We start from the raw sequence: 21230 nt of genomic DNA, 5'->3' as shown, positions 1-21230 counted from the left end.
TCATCATATATCAATCCAACAACTCTCTGAGCCACCAATCTCACTCCCAAGACAAATAAGTCCAAATGCACATACTCACACAAATGAAACCACCAAGCCCAAGTTGCGGTCTGATCTTGGCCTAAACTCCCCCAGGCCAGCCAATCTCCACAATACAGAAAACACATACCGCACCTCATCCATGACATCACAAGGTGTTTATGCATAACTGATACTGAGTGTTCAACATGCCATACGAGTGGATAGAAAGAAATCAAGAGGTACATTTCAAGTTGAATCAATGTCACACGATAAGGAAATAAAGATGGGAAGTTTCCTGCATACCCCGTAGCCTCACGATACTGAGTACTCAACATGGCTTGGGTTGATTTGCATGCAGCGATATAAGGTGGGAATTATGTGCGTGTTGCTTGTAGGGTAACTACGTGAAGCCACCCGACGTCATAAGGTGGGCTAAAGTGCATGTAGCTATTTCAGGAAAACTGTATCCAAAACCTTTTTTTAAAATGTAAGGTGCCAATCCCTGACCTTGGGGAGCGCGACCGTCGCTCAACCAAGATACCTCAGTCGAGCAAGCCTTTACAATGCCTTCTACCCAACTCGCCCATGAATAAAGAGAAGATACATTTATATCATTAATTAAACATTAAGTTGATTCCGTGAATAATGCCAATTCCATTACCATTAGTCGCTTCATTTTATAGTCTCAAAATACATACATAATCATAGTTAAAGTGCAACAAGTGATTCAAATATAACAAGGCTAGTTTCACATTTCCAACACCCATATTCAACCCACACTGTGTCTACGGAGCCTCTACGGATGCAAAGTACTATTATAACACCGGAAACAAGACCCCGGCTATACCTCAAAACATAAAACACATGGGACAAAAGATACACGACCCCGAATGAAGAGGGACTCACCAAATCTGCTGAGAAAAGGGTGTACTGCTATCAATGATCAATGCCACCGGCTGCGGAACCACTTGTATCCATTAAAGATGTAGTGCCCCCGGCAAAAGGGACGTTAGTACATATGGAATAGTACTAGTATGTAAGACTAAACACCCTCTCGTTAGAATGAATAATAACACAAGGAAGGACAGTCATAAATCAATGGAAGCCTCAGATAATACAAAACATCAAATTAGGAGTAAGATAAGTGTCAAGTAAATTTTCATTATTTTAGGTTGGGAGATCTTAGCACCGATATACCACCGTGAGTTTAGCACAGAGTCTGATCATGGCCCGATCGGCTAGGCATTCTCATCCAATCATTATCATAATTTCAATCAATATCTCAATAACAATTTCAAGCACAATCACCACCATGTGTGCGGCATGGCGTCCGATCACGACCCGACCGACTAAGCCATCTCACCACAATATTTTATGGATCGACATCACCCTTTTCTAGCAATTCCCTCATCCCAATAAAGGGGAATATTCTCTTCACAACAATCTTATCCCAATAAAGGGGTACAATCACAATTCACTCCTACAATGACACATGTAGTTTCGGGGTTAGGTTATTTCAACCTACCCTTCCTCTGTGACCAACGATACTCTCAGGGTGTTTATTTATTTAAAAGAATTGAAAACTCATTTCATTATCTTTTATATACCATTCAGTTCATTGGCACAGATGGCCATAACACAATGTCACTCTTGGCACGTTGGTCGTATTTCATACTTCATATTCATCACTTTCACTTTCAAACCTTATCACGGATCATCAACAACAAAGCATTTCTATTCAAGATTATAAGTACACATATTGAGCAAATAAGAATGTTAAACACATTGAGATTTCTTACACAATTTGATATAATAGCCTTTATTTGAATCACGACTTAAAGATATAACATTTGGATATGCAACCCATGCTTCGAGCACATGTTCAAATAGAATATAACATAACAAGAACATTGGAATACATATTAAACATATATCTTTCGACACAAGGCTTATTCGAAATAACCAATTCATAATGAACAACTCGGGACTTACAAGGATATTGTGGGGTTCAATTCTAATAGATGAGTTAGCCAACATACCTCGCCTCGTGCTTTTAAAATTACTATAATGTTTTGGAATTCTTAGCCTCTTCGATCTATTTAGAAATATAGCAACATTGAACACAAATTAGGAAAGTGTTTATGGTTCCATCTCATTTGAGCATTTTATCAAACACTAGGTGGGTATTATGATTTCAAGGTCCTCCTGTGGTGGATTCCTCCATCCCACTACCCAAAGTCTACCCAATTTAGCTCAACATTCTTTCCCCAACCCTTGATAGTACATGCATGCATAATGGACAACTCCCACACCCAAGAATTGCTTTTCTCATTACCTATTTTCAGTAAAATCACGAAATTGAGGGCTATGGAGTAGAATCTTACCTCTAGGATGAAGACCTAGTGAATTTTCTTGTGAATTCTTCAACTTTGAGCAAGAGTTAGTGATCAATAATCTTAGGAACTTCCCCTCTCACTCTATGGTAATCCACATCTCTAGAAATATGATATTTTTGCTTCAAAAGTGGCCCTCTACTTCAATATATCAAAATAGGACCGGGTCAAAAATTAGAAAAAAATAAAGCCTCGATGTAGATATGCGGCTGCATATGCGACCGCATAACTCTTCTACGGTCTGTAAAATGGTCCGCATAATAGCCCTTCGGAACTGGGCACTCTTGCCTCACTTTGCGACCGGTCTGCGGTACGTAGACCTATTCTGCGGTCGCATAATGCTCCGCATAACTTCCCTCCGGAAATTTTTATGTTGGATCTACGTTGAATTGTGTGGCCCGCGAAATGATTATGCGAACCGCAAATCCGTTGCAAACTGAAGCAGAAATCAAGGAAAATGTTGGGACCATTATGCGGTCCATTATGAGAGGATTGGAGAGGAGGCCTACAAGCTTGCCTCGCCACCTAGTTTATCTACGGTTCATCCGGTGTTCCATGTCTCTATGCTTCGAAAGTATTATGATGATCCGTATCATGTTCTAGGCTTCAGCACAGTCCTGTTGGACGAGGATTTGACCTATATTGAGGGCCCTGTGGGTATCTTGGACAGGCAGGTCCGGAAGTTAAGATAAAAGGATATTGCTTCAGTGAAAGTTCAATGGAGAGGTCATCCGATCGAGGAAGCGACCTGGGAGACCAAGCATGATATACGGAGTCATTATCCTCATATATTCACCACTTCATGTATGTCCTTATACACGTTCGAGGATGAACGTTTGTTTTAAGAGTGTGAGAATGTAACGACGCGATCGATCGTTTTGTATAATTGTGCCATGTTACCCATTTTATTACTTGACACATGTGGGTTTATGCTTTTATGACTTGCGAGATTGATTAGTTTCATTCCAGGAAGCTTTCAGGTTGATTTGGACCCTTCATTCTAGACTTAGAAGCTTTAATTTCAAAATATTGACCAAACTTTGATTTTTGTGAAAATGACCCCGAAACTGTATTTTTATGACTTTGATAGCTTCGTATCGTGATTTTGGACTTGGGCGTATACCAGAAATTGATTTTGGCAGTCCATAAGTTGACTTGTGTTGATTTTGCCTGTTTGTCAATTTTAAATTGAAAAGTTTAACCGTGGGTTCAATTTTAGTTATCGAGCTTGGAATTTTATTTTGGGACATGGAATAGGTCCGTTATGGTATTTAGAACTTGTCTGCAAAATTTGGTGTTGCTTGGAGTTGACTTGATAGGTTTCGGACGCTTAGTTGTAATTCTAGAAATTCTTGAAAAGTTCTTTGAAAATCATGTGTTTTGGTTTGATTCATAGTTTAAATGTTATTTTTGTGTTTTGATCGTGCGAGCCAGTTTTTATGATGTTGTTAGACTTGTGTGTATGTTTGGTTTGGAGCCCCGAGGGCATAGATGAGTTTCAGACACGTTCCGAAAGTGTTTTGGGCTTGAACTCCGCAGAGATTGATGTCTGGTGCTCTGGTGTCGCAAATGCGAACATCAGGCTCGCATTTGTGAAGGCGACAAGTGATGGGCAGTTATCCAAATGTGATATCACATTCGCATTTGCGAATCCAGCAGAATTTGGTCATGTCCGCTTGTGCGATATTTCCCTCGTTCGTAATTGTGAAGGCTTTATAGCAATTGCGATGTATGTTGAGCCTAACAATGTTCGCAAATATGAGCCCTGGTCCGCAATTGTGAGGGTTTGAAAATGTGAGCCCTGGTCCGCACTATGTCGCAAATGCGACACTTGCAGCTGGTCAAAGGGTCGGGAGACGGTATTTTTGAACTTATTCTTACATTGTTGAACCCTAGACTCAGTAGGAGGCAATTTGGAGAGGGGATTTTCACCTACAAACCTTGGGTAAGCGATTCTAATCTATTTCTAATCATATTCCATCAATATATCTTAGATTTTAACATTAGAATTATGTGAATCAAAGTAGAAATTGGAGAAACTTTGCTAAGTTTTTGAATAATAAGAAATTGAGTTTTGAGAGTCGATTAGGACTCGGATTTTGAAACTAATTACATATATGAACTCATGGGGTCATGGGTAGACGGAATCTACCATTGGACTAGGGTTTTGATTGGACGGGCCCCAGGTTGACTTTTGTTGAGTTTTTTGGAAAAGGTGTAAAGATCTTAACTTTATCTATTGCAATTCGATTCCCTATGATTGTTTGATAATATTGAGTCGATTTTGGTTAGATTTGAGCTGTGTGGAGGTGGATTTTAAGGGAGAAGCTATTTTCGAGTGTTGAATTTGCATTGTTGAGGTAAGTGTCTTGCCTAACTTCGTGTGGGGGAAATCCTCCTTAGGATTGGTATTGTTTGATTTAATTGTGCTAAGTGAAATCCGTGTATGCAAGGTGACGAGTGGGTACATGGGTTGTGCGTAGTATTTGAACAGTTTATGCTACGTAGACTATTTCCATGCTTTAATTGAAATGCCATGTTACGTTCTAAATTCTCATAGCCAAATTATCCTTAATTGTGTTAGACTATCCTTAATGCTTTAGTTGAACTTGTTGTCTCCTTTATTGTTACATGTTATCTCTTCATTATTAATTTTCATTGTTTGAATTAATAGTTCGTATTATCCCTTTACTTGTTGATTTCCATTAATTGAGACTCACTGTTGAATATCTTTTCCTATATTATGAGTTAGCCTTATCTAATATCGTGGTTATACATTATTTTATCATTGTTGAGTTATTTGGTATTGAAGTTGTGAAAGTCGTTAATATGTTGAGGCGATGTTGGTTATTGTTGAAACATCTATCTTATTGAGCATTTTTCATCCATTGTTGTTGTTGATATTCTTATATACGTTGTGCTGGAGCCATGGGGTGTTGTTGTGGAAACATTAATATTATTGTTGTTGGCAAGTTGTTATATGTGGGCACTTGTGGTGCGAATTGTTATTGTGATATGATATTGAGGCGCATGCAACGGTATAAGGCTTGGGTTGATGTGCATGCGGTGGTATGAGGTGGGACTTATGTGCGTGTTGCTTATAGGGGAACTACGTGAAGCCACGCGGCGTCACAAGATGGGCTAAAGTGTGTGGCTATTTCGAGAAAACTATTTTCAAAACCTATTTTTAAATGTAAAGCTCACGCGGCGGTATAAGAAAAGATTGTGATTGAAATTGAGCAAAGTGAATACGAGGCAGTACCTTGGTTTTGATTTGCAAAGAAAATAATGTTTCATGGTGCCGAACTAGGCTTATGTGTTTCATTATACACGAGGCTCGGACTTTTTAGGTTGAACAATGCATCGGAATGTAAAGGAAACTTTTTGGCGGAAGAGTGCATTTCTGCGGTCCATTATGAGACCGCAGAACCACTCTGCAGACCGCATAATGGCCGCAAAGTAAGGCAGTTAATTGGGTCAGTTGAAAGCAACTATGCAGTCGACCATGCGACCGCATAACTGTTATGCGGTGCATTATGCGACCGCATAATAGTTATGCGAACCGCATAGTGACCGCATACACAGACAGTTCTTTTGGCTATTTTGTAACCTATTATGCGGACCGCATATCGGTTATGCGATCGCATACCTTGTTCCGGAGCTCCATTTTTGGGTTTTTAAAACTCGACCCTATTTCATTAAATACACTCTTTGGGCCATTTTTGAGACATAATCTGATATTTTAGAGTGAGAGAGAGTGCCCTAGAGTGAGAAGGTGTTTTTCAATAATGTTTCTTCAATTCTTGCTCAAGTTTTGGAAGATTAATAAGGGAAGCTCACTAGGTATTCATCCTAGAGGTAAGATTCTACACCCTAAACGCTAATTTCAAAATCTTCTGAAAATAGGTAACTAGCAAGATAATTTTTGGGCATGAGAGTTGTTTATTTAACATGCATGTGTTATCAAAGGGTGTAGGAAGATTGTTGAGCTAAAAATGGTAAAGATTGGGTTGTGGGATGATGGAATCCTTCATAAAAAGGACATTGAAACCTTATGCACACCTAGTGTTTGATAAAATGCTCGAGTGAGCTAGAACCATGATCATCTTCCAAATTTTGATTCAATTTGTTATATTTCTTCAATAGATTGAAGTTGCTAAGAATTCGGGAATATTTTAGAGTTTAAGGAAGCTCAAGTGAGGTATGTTGGCTAAACTCTTCTCTTAGAATTGAATCCCACGATATTCATGTAAATTATGTAAGTCCCGAGTGATTCATTATGAAACTGGCTATTTTGAGTAAGATTGGGTTGAAAGATATATGTTCAACAAGCATCCCAAATGCTTAATTCATGTTATGTTACCAATTGAGGATGTGTTAAAATATGGGCTGTGCATTAATAATGTTTTGACTTTAAGTCAAGTTCAAATAAAGGTTATTATGCCAAATTTTGTGAAATATCTCTATGTGCCTTAGACTCTAAATTGCTCACATGTGTATTACACACCTTGATTTGAATTGTATTTGTTGTTGATGATGATAATGATATTTGAAATTGATAAGGTGAGCATGAAATACTGAATATGGCCAACGTGCCAAGAATGATCTTATAATTATGGCCATTAGTGCCAATGAAATGAAAAGATGTGAAAGTAATACGAAATGCGATGATTGATATAAAAAGGTTGATGTCTCAAATAAGACAGCCTAGTTGGTCGGGTCGTGATCGGACACCATGTCGCACACATGGTGGTGATTGTGCTGGAAATTATAATTAAAATTGTGATTGTGGTCGATGTCACTAATGGATAGCCTAGCGGATCGGGTTGTGATCAGACTCTGTGTTAAAGACGGTGGTATTGATATTGAGAGAAATTGTGGTTCATGTCTCTAATGAGATAGACTAGCCGATTGGGTTGTGATCGGGCTCCGTGCTAAGAGTACGGTGGTACTGGTTTTGTGAATAATGGTATTGGGGACAATGGTATATCGATACTAAAAATCTCCCAATATGAGATATGGAAATTAATTTGAACACTGTCTTGATCCTAAAATTAAGGTTTGATGCTGATTAAGGCTCTCACTGATATTATGATAATCTTGTTTGTATTATTTGTCATTCTATTTAGAGGGTGTTTAGTTATACATACTAGTGCTATTCGACGGTACTAACGTCCCTTTTGCCGAGGGCGCTGCATCTTTAAATGGATGCAGGTGGTTCCAAAACAGGAGATATTGATCAGTGATAGTAGTACACCTTCTTCCCAGCTGACTTGGAGAGCCCCACTTTATTCCGGGGTCATGTATCTTTTGTACGTTGTGTATTCAGTTTGAGGTATTGCCGGGGCCTTGTTGCCGGCATTATCATTGTACTCTTCTTTATCTATAGAGGCTCCGTAGACATAGTGCGGGCTGTGTATTAGTGCTGGGAAAAGACAAACTATGTTATGTTGTGGTTGTATTACTTGTCCATTTGAGACTTTAAAAAAGATGAAACTATTAGAAATGAATTGGTATTGTAGACATGAAAACATTTTCGTCTAATTAATGAAAATATGTATATATCTATTCGTGGATGAGTTTGGGTAGAATAAAATCTAACAGGCTTGCTCGGTCGGGTTCACTCGGTTGAGCGTCGGTCGCACTCCTCAGTTTTGGGGTGTGACACCTTGTTGTGTCATTCCTTATTTTTTCTAGCAGTTGTTGCCGTACTTTATCATTGTGGAACTTTAGTTGCTTCTTTGTGTTATATCTATTGTGGGTTTCCGGTACTAGTTCTTGCAAATTTTCTTTCCGTATTATTTGTTTCTTCACTTTCCATTACATAGCCGTATTGAAAATTTCATACTATCTATTTTATATCCTAGTAAGTGACTTGACCTGGCCTCGTCACTACTCTACTGAGGTTAGGCTCGATACTTACTGGGTACCATTGTGGTGTACTCATACTATGCTTTTGCACATCTTTTTGTGCAGATCCAGGTACGTCTGCTCGTGTCGGTCATTAGAGGATTTTTGTAGCTGCTTCTTGGAAGACATTAATGTATACCTGCTCCACGTCCGCAAGTCTCGGAGTCACCTTCCTTATTTTACTTCCTGTTGCATTTTCTTTCGAACAGTGATGTAGTAGTACTCTAGATGTATTCTGTAGAGCTTACGACTCAGTTCTACCAGTTTTGGGATGTGTATTGTGAGATTCTATTTTTGGAAGTTTTTATATATTATTCAGTTGTTTTCAGTAACTTGTTAATTTATATTTGTTCAGTTATCATTATTTGTTAGGCTTATCTAATCGTAGATACTAGGTATCATCACGACATCCCTCGGAGAAAAATTGGGGTCGTGACAATAATAGCCTAAGAACTACCCGTATCATGAATATCCAGGTGCACGCACACACGACCGTCACTTAGCACATGCGTCACCCCTAACATATCGTAAATATCATAGTTCTAAGGGATAATTACCCACAAATCCAAGTTTAGATAAGTTACTTATGTCAGAAAATCCAAAACAATACTTTAGAAAAGCCATCCGCACAAATCGACCTCTAAACGGCTCAAAATTAGCCAAAAGCAACTCAAAAATATCTAATAGTACTAGAGGAATCAAACGTAAAGGATAAAAGTGTAATCTTTAATTAAATTCTCTAAAGTCAACCCTAGCTTGCACTCTGAAACTCGACAAAACTCACAAATTCTAATAACCCATTAAAATACGAGTCAAACCATACTAATTTCATCCAAGTCCTACTCCGAATCGATGTTCAATACCTATGTATTCACTCAAATTTCTCTTTTAGATTCATCAATGAAATGTCAAAATCAACGATGGAATCATGTAAAATAATCAAATTTGAGTAAAAAATACTTACCCTAATCCAAGAGTGAAAGTCGCCTAAATAATCGTCCAAATCCGAGCTCCCATACTCAATAGGTGATAAAATGAACAAACCCCTTGATATATAATAAGATGCTAGTGATTTTCTCATTTGCGGATAGACAGCCACATCTGGGGCATCGCTTCTACGGTTCCCATCTCGCATCCGCAAGAATTCCTCAACAGGTCGCTAACTGTTTCTACCACAAGCCAGCCGCATCTGTGGCTTCGCATGTGCGATTTCTCAAGCGTACGTGTGCAAATCTTCAGCCTGGTCCATGCTCCGCATGTGCGCACCCCCCCCCTCCCCAATCTGCAGGTGTGACTTAACATCTGCGACCAAACCTCCATAGAAGCAAAATTCTCCTAGGCACCTCCTCTTCGCAGAAGCGATCCTTCTCTCACATGAGCGGATCCACACTTGCGACCAAATCTGCGCAGGTGTGAAGAATCAGAACCGGAACTGCCCATCATGATCAAAATAATTTGAAACTCATCCGAAAAACACCTGGGCCCCTCGAGACCCCGTACGAATATACCAACAAGTCTCAAAACATAACACAAACTTACTCAAGGACTCACATCGCACATAATAATATCAAAACCACAAATTGCACCTCAAATCAAGCTTCATGAACTATTTCTAATTTCTAAATTCCAAACTTACGCCGAACACGTCTAAATAACTCGGAATCGCCTCAAATTTTGCACACAAGTTCCAAACGACAAAATGAACATATTCTAACTTCTAGAAAATAATCTGGACCGAGTATCATCAAAGTCAACTCCCGGTCAAACTTACGAACTTTTCAAACCTTTAAATTGCCAACTTTCGCCAAATAGTGCCCAAACCTTCTAGAAATATTCAACAATAAACCAGGAAATAAGCCCAAGCCCAAAATCATCATCCGGACCTAATGGAATCATCAAAACTTTGATCCAAGGTCAAATATATGAAAGTCAAACTTGATCAACTCTTCTAACTTAAAGTTTTCAAAATGAGAATCATTCTTCCAAATCAATCCATAGTTACTCGAAAAACAATAAAACCATACACACAAGTCATAATACATCATATAAAGCTACTCTCACCCTCAACAACCGAATGAAAATACAAATGCTCAAAATGATCGGTCGGATCGTTATAGCGCTATACGAAGTCGCTCTTGGATCAACTTCACCTTTCCAAAAAAATCACATACCAAATCTATGCCCAATAACCTAGCCTCACCAATCTCAAACCAACCATCTAGAGAGAGGCAACCCCTCCTATATAATGCCACATATGGAGCCATCAAGATACTATATTGGTAGTTGTTGTTGTAGGAAAACTCTGTTAATGGTAGAAATTGATCCCATTGGCCTCCAAATTTAGGAACGCAGGTTCTCAACATATCCTCAAGCATCTGAATGGTCCGCTCGGACTGCCCATCCGTCTGTGGGTAATATGAAATACTCAGCTCCACCTACATTCCCAACTCAAGGGGAATATCTCTCCAAAAGTGTGATGTAAACTGAGTGCCACTATCCAAGATTATAGAAACATGCACACCATGCAAAACGACAATCTCTCTGTGTCACGACCCCAATTTCCCTCCTTAGGATGTCGTGATGGCACCTAGTCTCTAAGACTAGGTAAGTCTAATACTTACTGAATTAAATCATAGAATTTAACCAAAACAACTATAAATCACAAACCGTATATTTCAATATAAGGCCAACAATCCCAACATGATACAATATCCCAAAACTGGTAGTACAAGTCATAAGCTCTACTGAGTTCTCTAGGAAATTTCTAAGTACAACTGTTCCGGAATAGAAATAAACTGTACAAAATAAACTTAAGAAGGTGACTCCAAGGCCTGCGAATACATCATATAAAGCTACTCTCACCCTCAACCACCGAACGAAAATATAAATGCTCAAAATGACCGGCTGGGTCGTTATAGAGCTGTACGAAGCCGCTCCTGGATCAACTTCACCTTTCCAAATAAATCACACACCAAAGCTATGCCCAATAACCTAGCCTCACCAGGCTTAAACCAACAATCTGGAGAGCGACATCTCCTCGCATATAATGCCACATATGGAGCCATCAAGATACTAGACTAATGGTAGAAACTGAACCCATTGGCCTCCAAAGTCAAGAATGTAGGTTCTCAACATATCCTCAAGCATCTGAATGGTCTACTCGGATTTTCCATCCGTCTGTTGGTTAAATGCAACACTCAACTCCACCTACATGCCCAACATAAGGGGTATATCTCTCTGAAAGTGTGATGTAAGCTGAGTGCCACAATCCGAGATTATACACCATGCTAAAGGACAATCTCTCTATGTCATGACCCAAATTTTCCTCCGTATGATGTCGTGATGGCACCTAGTCTCTAAGACTAGGTAATCCTAACACTTACTGAATTAAATGACAGAATTTAACCAAAATAACTATTAAACATAAACAGTATATTTCTATATAAAGCCAACCATCCCAGCATGATACAATATCCCAAAATCGGTAGTACAAGTCATAAGCTCAACTGAGTTCTCTAGGAAATTTCTAAGTATAACTATTCCGAAATAGAAATAAACTGTACAAAATAAACTTAAGAAGGTGACTCCGAGGCCTGCGAATACATCATATAAAGCTACTCTCACCCTCATCCACCAAACGAAAATACAAATGCTCAAAATGACCGGTCATGTCGTTATAGCTCTGTACGAAGCCAATCCTGGATCAGCTTCACCTTTCCAAAAAAATCACAAACCAAATCTATGCCCAATAACCTAGCCTCACCAGGCTCAAACCAACCATCTGGAGAGCGACAAGTCCTCCCATATAATGCGACATATGGAGCCATCAAGATACTAGACTGGTAGTTGTTGTTGTAGGAAAACTCTGCTAATGGTAGAAACTGATCCCATTAGCCTCCAAAGTCAAGAATGTTGGTTCTCAACATATCCTTAAGCATCTGAATGGTCCGCTCGTACTTCCCATACGTTCGTGGGTTAAATGCAATACTCAGCTCCACCTACATGCCCAACTCAAGGGGAATATCTCTCCAAAAGTGTGATGTAAACTGAGTGCCACGATCCAAGATGATAGAAATATGCACACCATGCAAAAGGACAATCTATCTGTGTCACGACCCCAATTTCCCTTCGTAGGATGTCGTGATGACACCTAGTCTCTAAGACTAGGTAAGCTTAACACTTACTGAATTAAATGACAGGATTTAACCAAAACAACTATTAAACATAATCAACATATTTCTATATAAAGCCAACCATCCCAACATGATACAATATCCCAAAACTGGTAGTACAGGTCATAAGCTCTACTGAGTTCTCTAGAAAATTTCTAAGTACAACTATTCCAGAATAGAAATAAACTGTACAAAATAAACTTAAGAAGGTGAGTCTGATGCCTGCGAACGAGATGGCAGGTATACCTTGAGTCTCCACAGCAATGCCCAATCAGCTAGCTAATGATCAACACTCCGAAGTACTTGGATCTGCACAAAAATATGCAGAAAGCGTAACATGAGTACACCACAGCGGTACCTAGTAAGTATCAAGACTAACCTCGGTGGAGTAGTGATGAGGGATAGTCAACACACCTACTAGACTTAATAACATTTACAAGTGTGAATGTGAAACTAACAGGGAACAATATCAATATAAAGCTAAGCATGGTAAAATACCAACCAATACTTGCAATAGAAAACTAGAAGCAACAATTAGCAACAAAGCACAACAGGTGATAATGCCGTAAAGTAAGTTGAACACAGTTTAAGTCTAGTGAAATCAAGTAAAGGAAAACAAGTAACAATGCAATAAGAATAATCGCTTTCACACAAGATTTATTCAAGATTTTTCCGGAGGTACTACACCTCATAATAAAAAATCATGGGTCCCAATTCACGAACCCTAATCACTTGGCATTCTTGTGCCTACATTAATATTCATAATTGCACGGACAACTCACACGCTACACGAACAACCTACGTGTCAATACCATTAGTACCTCATATCTAAATGGACAACTCATGTGCTAAGGAAGTGACAATACCTCATATATGCACGGACAACTCACGTGCCAACAATAACAATGACTCATAACTGCACGGACAACTCACGTGCTAACACTAACCATAAATCATAACTGCACGGACAACTCACGTGCCAAAAGTACAACTCTCACATATAAGGAAGGTAAACGAGAATACATGTAAATGTTCAATGAACATCATGATTCATCTTCTTAAACCGATATGGGTGATTAATTACGTGTATGCTTGTGCAAGTGATCAATAATTTATTAATAATATATCCGTTAATTATACTTTATTGTATTTTATTGGGATTTAAGAAGGTTAGTTAATTTAATTATGATAAAAGAGATCAAGACTTAAACATGCTATACTTCCAATTAAGTGAATTCTAATTAAAATGGCCATAAGTTCAATACATTTTTAGCCTTTTCTTTCAAAACCCCAATAAAATTGGCCCAAAAATGCTTAACCCGTCTAGGCCCAAAGCCACCCTTTCCTACTTGGCAATCCATGTCGCACCCCCTCCACCAATCCCATTCTGCCATGTCAGCATCCCAAAACCCCTAAAAACAAACACGCTCCATATGGACCATTGATCACATTTATAAGCGGTCCATATTAATTGTGTCTTTCCCTTTTAATTTTAATTCTTCCAGTTTTAATCACAACAGTTGGATCAAAATGATCCAACGCCCCCTGTTTTATTCCCCGTAGTTGAATTTCTTTTATTTTGAGTGCAAAAATTTATAGTTGTTGATCCATTTCATCCAACGGTCCATGTTCATTCTCTCACTTTAAATATACTAGAGCCCCCAAATCCTAATCACTCACTCATTTTCATGCTGCCTCATTACCCTTTTGCTCTTATTCCCTTCGTCCTCTTCAACCTCTGTCATCTCTAAACTTAGCAAAAATTTGTACCAAACCACTGTAAGAAAACTATGAGAGCACCATCATCATGTTAGTCGAGAATCTAATTTAAACTATTCCTAATCTCATCATTCACTTTAAAATCTCAAAATTTGAAACCCCTAGCTTCAAATGTGAAAGTCACAGAACCTCTTCATCACGCCTTATTTAGTTGAAATCCGCCATTAATGCTCACATGCATCTTCCAAATTCGGATGAATCTTGAACTCATCATGACGAGTGACAACCCAGAGGTAAAATACAAGGACCTCCCGGTCAGTGTTTTAAAAGGCGTGGGCGTAAGGCGAGATGTTTTACATATGCCTCAGCAAGGCGTAAGCCCCTAGGCACAGGGCGTAAGCCCCATGGGTATTTAATTTTTAATATTTTATAAAATAATATAATTATAGTAAATATTTATAAATAGGTAAAATTGCATAAAAATTAAAGAAAACTAGAAATATGTGAAAACTATATATATAGATGTGCTCCATCCCCCCCCAAAAAACTAGTCAAAATAATTTATTATACGCTACTTACAAGCACAAGTAACTTGAGTCGAAAGGAATAAAGTTTCTACATGGAGGAACAGATAGGATGACTATTTGAACTTGCTACTATGAACGAGAATGGAGTTCTCTTTCTATTTATAAAAACAAATTGAATATTCGTTGTTTTGGGAGATATTAGTACACTAGAGAACAAGATAAAGAATTGGGAAAGACCATAAATTAGGGCTTTAATAAATAAAAAGGTCTTGACTTTTAAATTTGATACATTCCAGTTCATTTTTAAAACTTTTGAGTAATTATAAGGTGACTTTTGAGAATTTGGGTATTATATGAAGGACTTATTTAACAAATTTTATTTTAATTTGAAAACGTCTCTAGGGCTTACATCTCACTACAAAAACGCGCCTCAAACGCCCGGGCGTACGCCCCAAATTGCTGGGCATACGCCTCTTGAGAGTTTCGCCCCACACCATCACCTCAGGGGCATTTTTGGTGCGCCTCTCCTCAGGGCTCGCCCCAAAAATGCCTTTTAAAATGCTGCTCCTGGTAAAGGCTTTGTCCGAAGGTTCACCAGGTTTAACGACTAATTTGTTCGTCCCCTTTAGAGGGTAAATCTTTACTCCATTTCCCCCCTCTAATTTATCATTCTTTCCTTTGATATCATCATGAGTCTTTTTCATCAATGTTCATTAATATTCCTTGTCTCCTATCATCTTTTGAATTTGAGAGTTCAAAACTCAAACCCTAAAAGCCCCAATCTTTGGCTATAAATACCAGCTTTAATGCCTTCACCTAACATCGAATTAGTAAAATTAAATGCAACTACACTAAAGCTTTAAAAATCTCTGCCTATTACTTACAAGTTTTCTTTTCTCCCTTTCAAACTGGTCGAGGCTAACTGTTCTTGAGGCTGACTTTGAATACTAATCCCTAACGGCTAAAGCTGAGTCTGGTTTGCTGACCTAAGGAAGATCAATGTATCTCAAACTTTATTTCAATAATTGAACTTTGTTTATAGTTTTCTCATGTGTAGTTATCTATTTAGTTAGTTGATAATCTTATTGAAAATCGTGTTTTCTTACCTTGTTAGTATGAATGTGATATGAAGCATGTTAATGATATTTTATACCTAATATTTAAGGTACACTAGGACACCTATATTACACTACATAATGTACACTTCAACTATGGTCTACGAAATTATTGAATTCTGAGTAAGGGTTAAAGTTATCTCGAGGAGAAGGTGTTAGGCATCCCTCAAGATCTACAAAATATGGTTCCGGTGGACTCGATAAAATAAGAGAGGGATTGGTTCAAGAACAATTGATTTAATATTTACAGGAAATGTGAAAGTAGTTCGAAAGAAGAGTAATTAAACACGAGTGTCACATGATAAAATACAAACATCTATGTAGTAGATTACACACAAAGAGTGAGAACAATATATATAAAAATTATATTTTTTGATGATTTAATAAAATTTAAAGAGTATGTAGTAATGAGTGGAGTATTGGAAAATTGATTAAAACGAATTTTAATTAAAAGAATACACTTGAAAGAAATAAAGCCTTACGGTCAGGAGGTGTCTCCAAGAAGAAAGAGGTAGGTGCGGTGATGGTAGCCCAAGGTCCAAAATCTCCTCTTACATACCAAACACTCCCACCCACATATCAGCCTTCACCTCCCAGATACCAACAACCTACCGCCACTTACCATACTTATAACACCTAGCCAACATACTACCACTCACCACCAGCCCGCCAAAACTACCAAAAACCTAGACCAAATTTCGACCGCAGACCACCCAGACAATACACCCCAATTGCTAAACCTATAGACCAACTGTACGAGAGACTGAAGGTTGCTTGTTATATCACTCTCATTCTCACTGTTGCTATGGAAAACTCTTCCCAGTGGATTAATCCAAATAAGACATGTGCCTATCGCTCAGGCATGAAAGGTCATACTATTGATGAGTGTCATATTTTGAAGGATAAGATTCAGACATTAATTGGCACCGAAGTCATACAGGCAAAGGAGGCTTCACCCAATGTCCGTAACAATCCTCTCCTAAATCACAGGGGTGGAGGAGTAAACATGATAGAGACCGATGAAGAATGGGACTCAGAGGGGACAATTGGACTCATTCGGGAAGGGGATAATTCTAAAACATCTCCAGTCACTCTCCCACCTATCATGGTACATACTTAGGCACCAATTGAAGTTGAGGTAGCTGTACCCACTCCATTTGAGGTTGAAGTAACAACGCCCTTCACCGTGATGGTAGCACCTACGCCGTCTTATAAGTCTAATGTTATACCATAGGATTATGTTGCAGAAGCATGAAGAAAAGAAAAAGCAAAAATGGAAGAAACAGGTGCAGCGCAAGGCATGACCAGAACTGGTAGAATTTATACACCCGACGGAAAATAATCACCTTTGAATAGTTTGAGTGTATAATGAGTAGAGTGCAAGAATTATTTTGATAAGTAAAAAAGGATGTTTATTTACAGTAAAACAAAAAACTCGAAACGAAATATGTAATTAAACATGCACAAGAAGGTAGACAAAATATGTGAGAGGTGGAAAGCTTTGAAGAATGTAGGCATTTTAATTAATGAAGCACAAAAGGTTATATTTTGTCAAACGAAAATATTTCGATATCAAAGAGTAAAACAATGAAAGTTGACTCAGGATTAACAACTTTATGGTAGAATATGCGAAAGAATATTTTTGTTTGAACGGTCTTGAAAATCACTGCTGCAAAACTCCGAGGCACATAGGAATGCCCCGATGAAGGTGTTAAATGAAGCCTACGTACCCAACAACATCACCAGTGGAGAGATGGCCAATATAGTAGGGCAAGTGTTGGAAAGCCACAAGATCACTTTTCATGAAGACGAGCTGCCACCAGAAGGACTAAGTCATAATAGGGCACTGCATATCACAGTGCAGTTTGAAGACAAGTTCATTGCCAGAGTCCTGATAGATGGGAGTTCGAGTCTCAACATATGTCCACTAACTACTCTAAAAATATTGGGTAAAGGCCTGCACGAGATACGAGCAGGAAGTATGAATGTGTAAGCATTTGATAGGTCTCAAAGGGCCACAATTGGGAAAACCAACCTCAGCCTACAGATGGGACCGACCTGGTTTGATGTTGAGTTTCAGGTGTTGGACATATCTACTACCTACAACCTATTATTGGGATGACCTTTAATACATGCTGCTGGGGTCGTAGCTTCTACTCTGCATCAGGTCGTGAAGTTTGAGTGGAACCATCAAGAAGTGATCATCCATGGGGATGGAAGTAATCCCATTTACACCAATCAAACTGTTCCGGTCATTGAGAATAGAAGGAAGTTGGGTGGAGAAACATGCCATCGCATCGAGCACGTCAACGCAATTGAAAATGGAAAATGGTGGAGCAGTAAGATAGAAGGCATATTAGCATGGACAGGGTATGAACCTGACAAGGGTCTCGGTAAGAATCTCCAGGGGATCACCAAACCGATACAGCTAAAGCGTCATGGCACAACTTTTGGGATTGGGTACGAATACACCTGGCACGAGTATCAGAATTGGTCGCCACCATGGCGTGGTCCTTATTACCCTCTAGAGCAACTTGTACCACATTTGAGCCAGTCATTTCATCTTGGTGACATGGTATGGGAGTCCAAAGAAAATGAAGTTCTAGCTGGTATAAGAAATCTGTTTCTGGATGATGAAGACATGGATTGTAGTGCGATAGTTGAGGAGGAGGAGGAGGAGGAAGGCCTCATTTTTTAGACCGTGGAGAAGGAAGTTATTCTCAAGAACTGGACTGCTGCACCATCAAGGGCCTGTCGAGTTCCTAGGTAGCTTGGCAATTAGCATCATTTATTTTGAAAGCAATTTATGAGCATCTAAGACATTTTCAATATTTTGTTCTCAATGTATTTTGTTTTGAAATAATTGCTCGGGTCATCGAGCCGTACTTGTTTGATGTTTTCAAGATTTATTTAATGCATTGTTATTTTTAGTATTTATTATTATTCTTTACATTTTTTCTCTACAGCATTATTATTACCTATCCCGATGAACCTACGACTGTGACATGTAATGAGACAACACAACATAAGGATAATGATTCAGAGGATCTGAAAGAGGATATAATACCCGAGGAAATTGTCAGAGAAGTGAAAAACTTTGAAAACAAGCCTAAGTCCAATTTGGATGAGACCGAAACAATTAATTTGGGAGACTCCGAAACAGTCAAGGAAACGCGTGTAAGCATTCACTTATCACCGTTAGAGAAGGAAAAATACATCCGGTTCTTGGAGGAGTGTGAGGATATTTTTGCATGGTCCTATGATGATATGACAGGTTTGAGCACGTCCATAGTGGATCATAAACTACCTACCAACCCTATGTGTCCGCTTGTAAAGCAAAAGCTCAGAAAGTTCAAGCTAGATATGAGCTTGAAAATAAAAGAGGAAGTCACCAAGCTGATCAAAGCTAAGGTTCTCAGAGTGGTTGAATATCCGACCTGGTTGGCAACATTGTGCCGGTTCCAAAGAAAGATGGGAAGGTCAGAGTGTGTGTCGACTATCGGGATTTAAACAGAGCAAGTCCCAAAGATGATTTCCCTTTGCCCAATATACACATACTGATTGACAACGGTGCCAAGCATGAACTCCAATCCTTTGTGGATTGCTTCACGAGATATCATCAGATCTGGATGGATGAAGAGGATGCCGAAAAGACATCCTTTATTACACCATGGGGAGTATATTGTTACAAAATGATGTCGTTTGGCCTAAAGAATGCTGGAGCCACCTATATGAGGGCCATGACAACCATTTTTCACGACATGATAAGAGATAGAGGTGTACGTAGATGACATCATCATCAAATCCAAGAAAAGCACAGATCATATAGCAGATTTGAGGAAATTCTTCGATCGACTTCGAAGATACAACCTAAAACTAAATCCCGCAAAATGTTCCTTCGGAGTCCCTGCTGGAAAGTTATTAGGGTTCATCGTCAGCCGCCGAGGAATTGAGCTAGACCCGCCAAAGGTCAAGGCTATCCAAGATTTGCCACCTCCGAAAAACAAGAAAGATGTGATGAGTTTCTTGGGGCGTCTCAATTACATCAGCTGTTTCATAGCACAATCAACTGTGATTTGTGAACCGATTTTCAAAATGTTAAAGAAAGACATTGCAACAAGTTGGACTGAAGAATGCCAGAAAGCCTTTGACAAGATTAGGGAATATTTATCCAAACCACCTGTTCTGGTCCCACCAGAACCTGGAAGACCTCTGCTACTCTATTTATCTGTACTAGATGGGGCTTTTGGCTGTGTCTTGGGACAACATGACGAGACGGGAAGAAAGGAACAGGCCATATACTATCTAAGCAAGAAGTTCACACCCTACAAAGCACGGTATTCTTTGCTGGAGTGCACCTGCTGCGCTTTGACATGGATAACTTAGAAGTTGGGGCACTACTTCTGTCCCTACACCACATATCTTATATCAATAATGGATCCGTTAAAATACATCTTCCAGAAACCCATGCCTACCGAAAAATTGGTAAAATGGCAGATACTATTGAGTGAGTTCGACATTATCTATGTAACTCAGAAGGCGGTCAAGGGACAAGCGTTGGCGGATCATCTAGCAGATAATCATGTGGGTGGAGAATACGAACCACTGAAAACGTATTTTCCCGATGAAGAGGTATCATTCGTAGGAGAAGATATCACCGAAACCTATGACGGTTGGAGAATTTTTTTCGATGGAGCTGCAAACTTCAAAGGAGTAGGTACAAGAGCAGTTTTAGTATCAGAGATAGGTCAACACTATCCAGTATCCGCAAAGCTCAGGTTTTCATGTACGAACAATATAGCAGAATATGAGGCTTGCATCTTGGGACTCAAGTTGGCCATTGACATGAACATTCAGGAATTGCTGGTAATTGGTGACTCAAACCTTTTGGTACATCAGGTTCTAGGAGAATGGGCTACAAAGAATACCAAAATATTGTCGTATTTATACTATGTACAAGAATTGAAGAAGAGATTCACAAATATAGAGTTCAAACATGTTCCGAGAATCCAGAATGAGTTCGTAGATGCATTGGCCACTCTATTGTGCTCATGTTGAAGAAGAAATTGATGGAAATCCATGGTTCCATGACATCAAAGAATATGTGCCAAAAGGAGAATACCTGGAGCATGAAAATCATACTCAGAAATGCACACTCTGAAGATTATCAAACCACTTCTTCCAAAATGAAGGGATTCTATACAGAAGGACTCCAGATTTGGGGTTATTACGGTGTGTCGACGCCAAGGAAGCATCCAAATTGCTCGAAGAAATACATGCTGGAACTTGCGGACCACACATGAATGGCTTTGTTTTAGCTAAGAAGATATTAAGAGCAGAGTATTTTTGGATGACTATGGAAACAAACTGTAT

The 21230-nt window shown here is 39.0% G+C and overlaps 1 protein-coding gene across 1 annotated transcript; it reads left to right on the top strand.

Annotated features, from left to right (window-relative positions):
* Positions 1 to 20291: 20291 nt before the first annotated feature.
* On the top strand, positions 20292 to 20915 carry LOC138897398 (uncharacterized). The gene has a single exon (XM_070183365.1). The coding sequence runs from the start codon at positions 20292 to 20294 to the stop codon at positions 20913 to 20915; it is 624 nt and encodes a 207-aa protein (XP_070039466.1).
* Positions 20916 to 21230: the final 315 nt, after the last annotated feature.

Source organism: Nicotiana tomentosiformis, chromosome 8 (assembly GCF_000390325.3).
Source record: "Nicotiana tomentosiformis chromosome 8, ASM39032v3, whole genome shotgun sequence".
NCBI classification, from domain to species: Eukaryota; Viridiplantae; Streptophyta; class Magnoliopsida; order Solanales; family Solanaceae; genus Nicotiana; species Nicotiana tomentosiformis.
The sequence above is the reverse complement of the archived record's forward strand: the minus strand, read 5'-3'. Positions and strand labels throughout refer to the sequence as shown.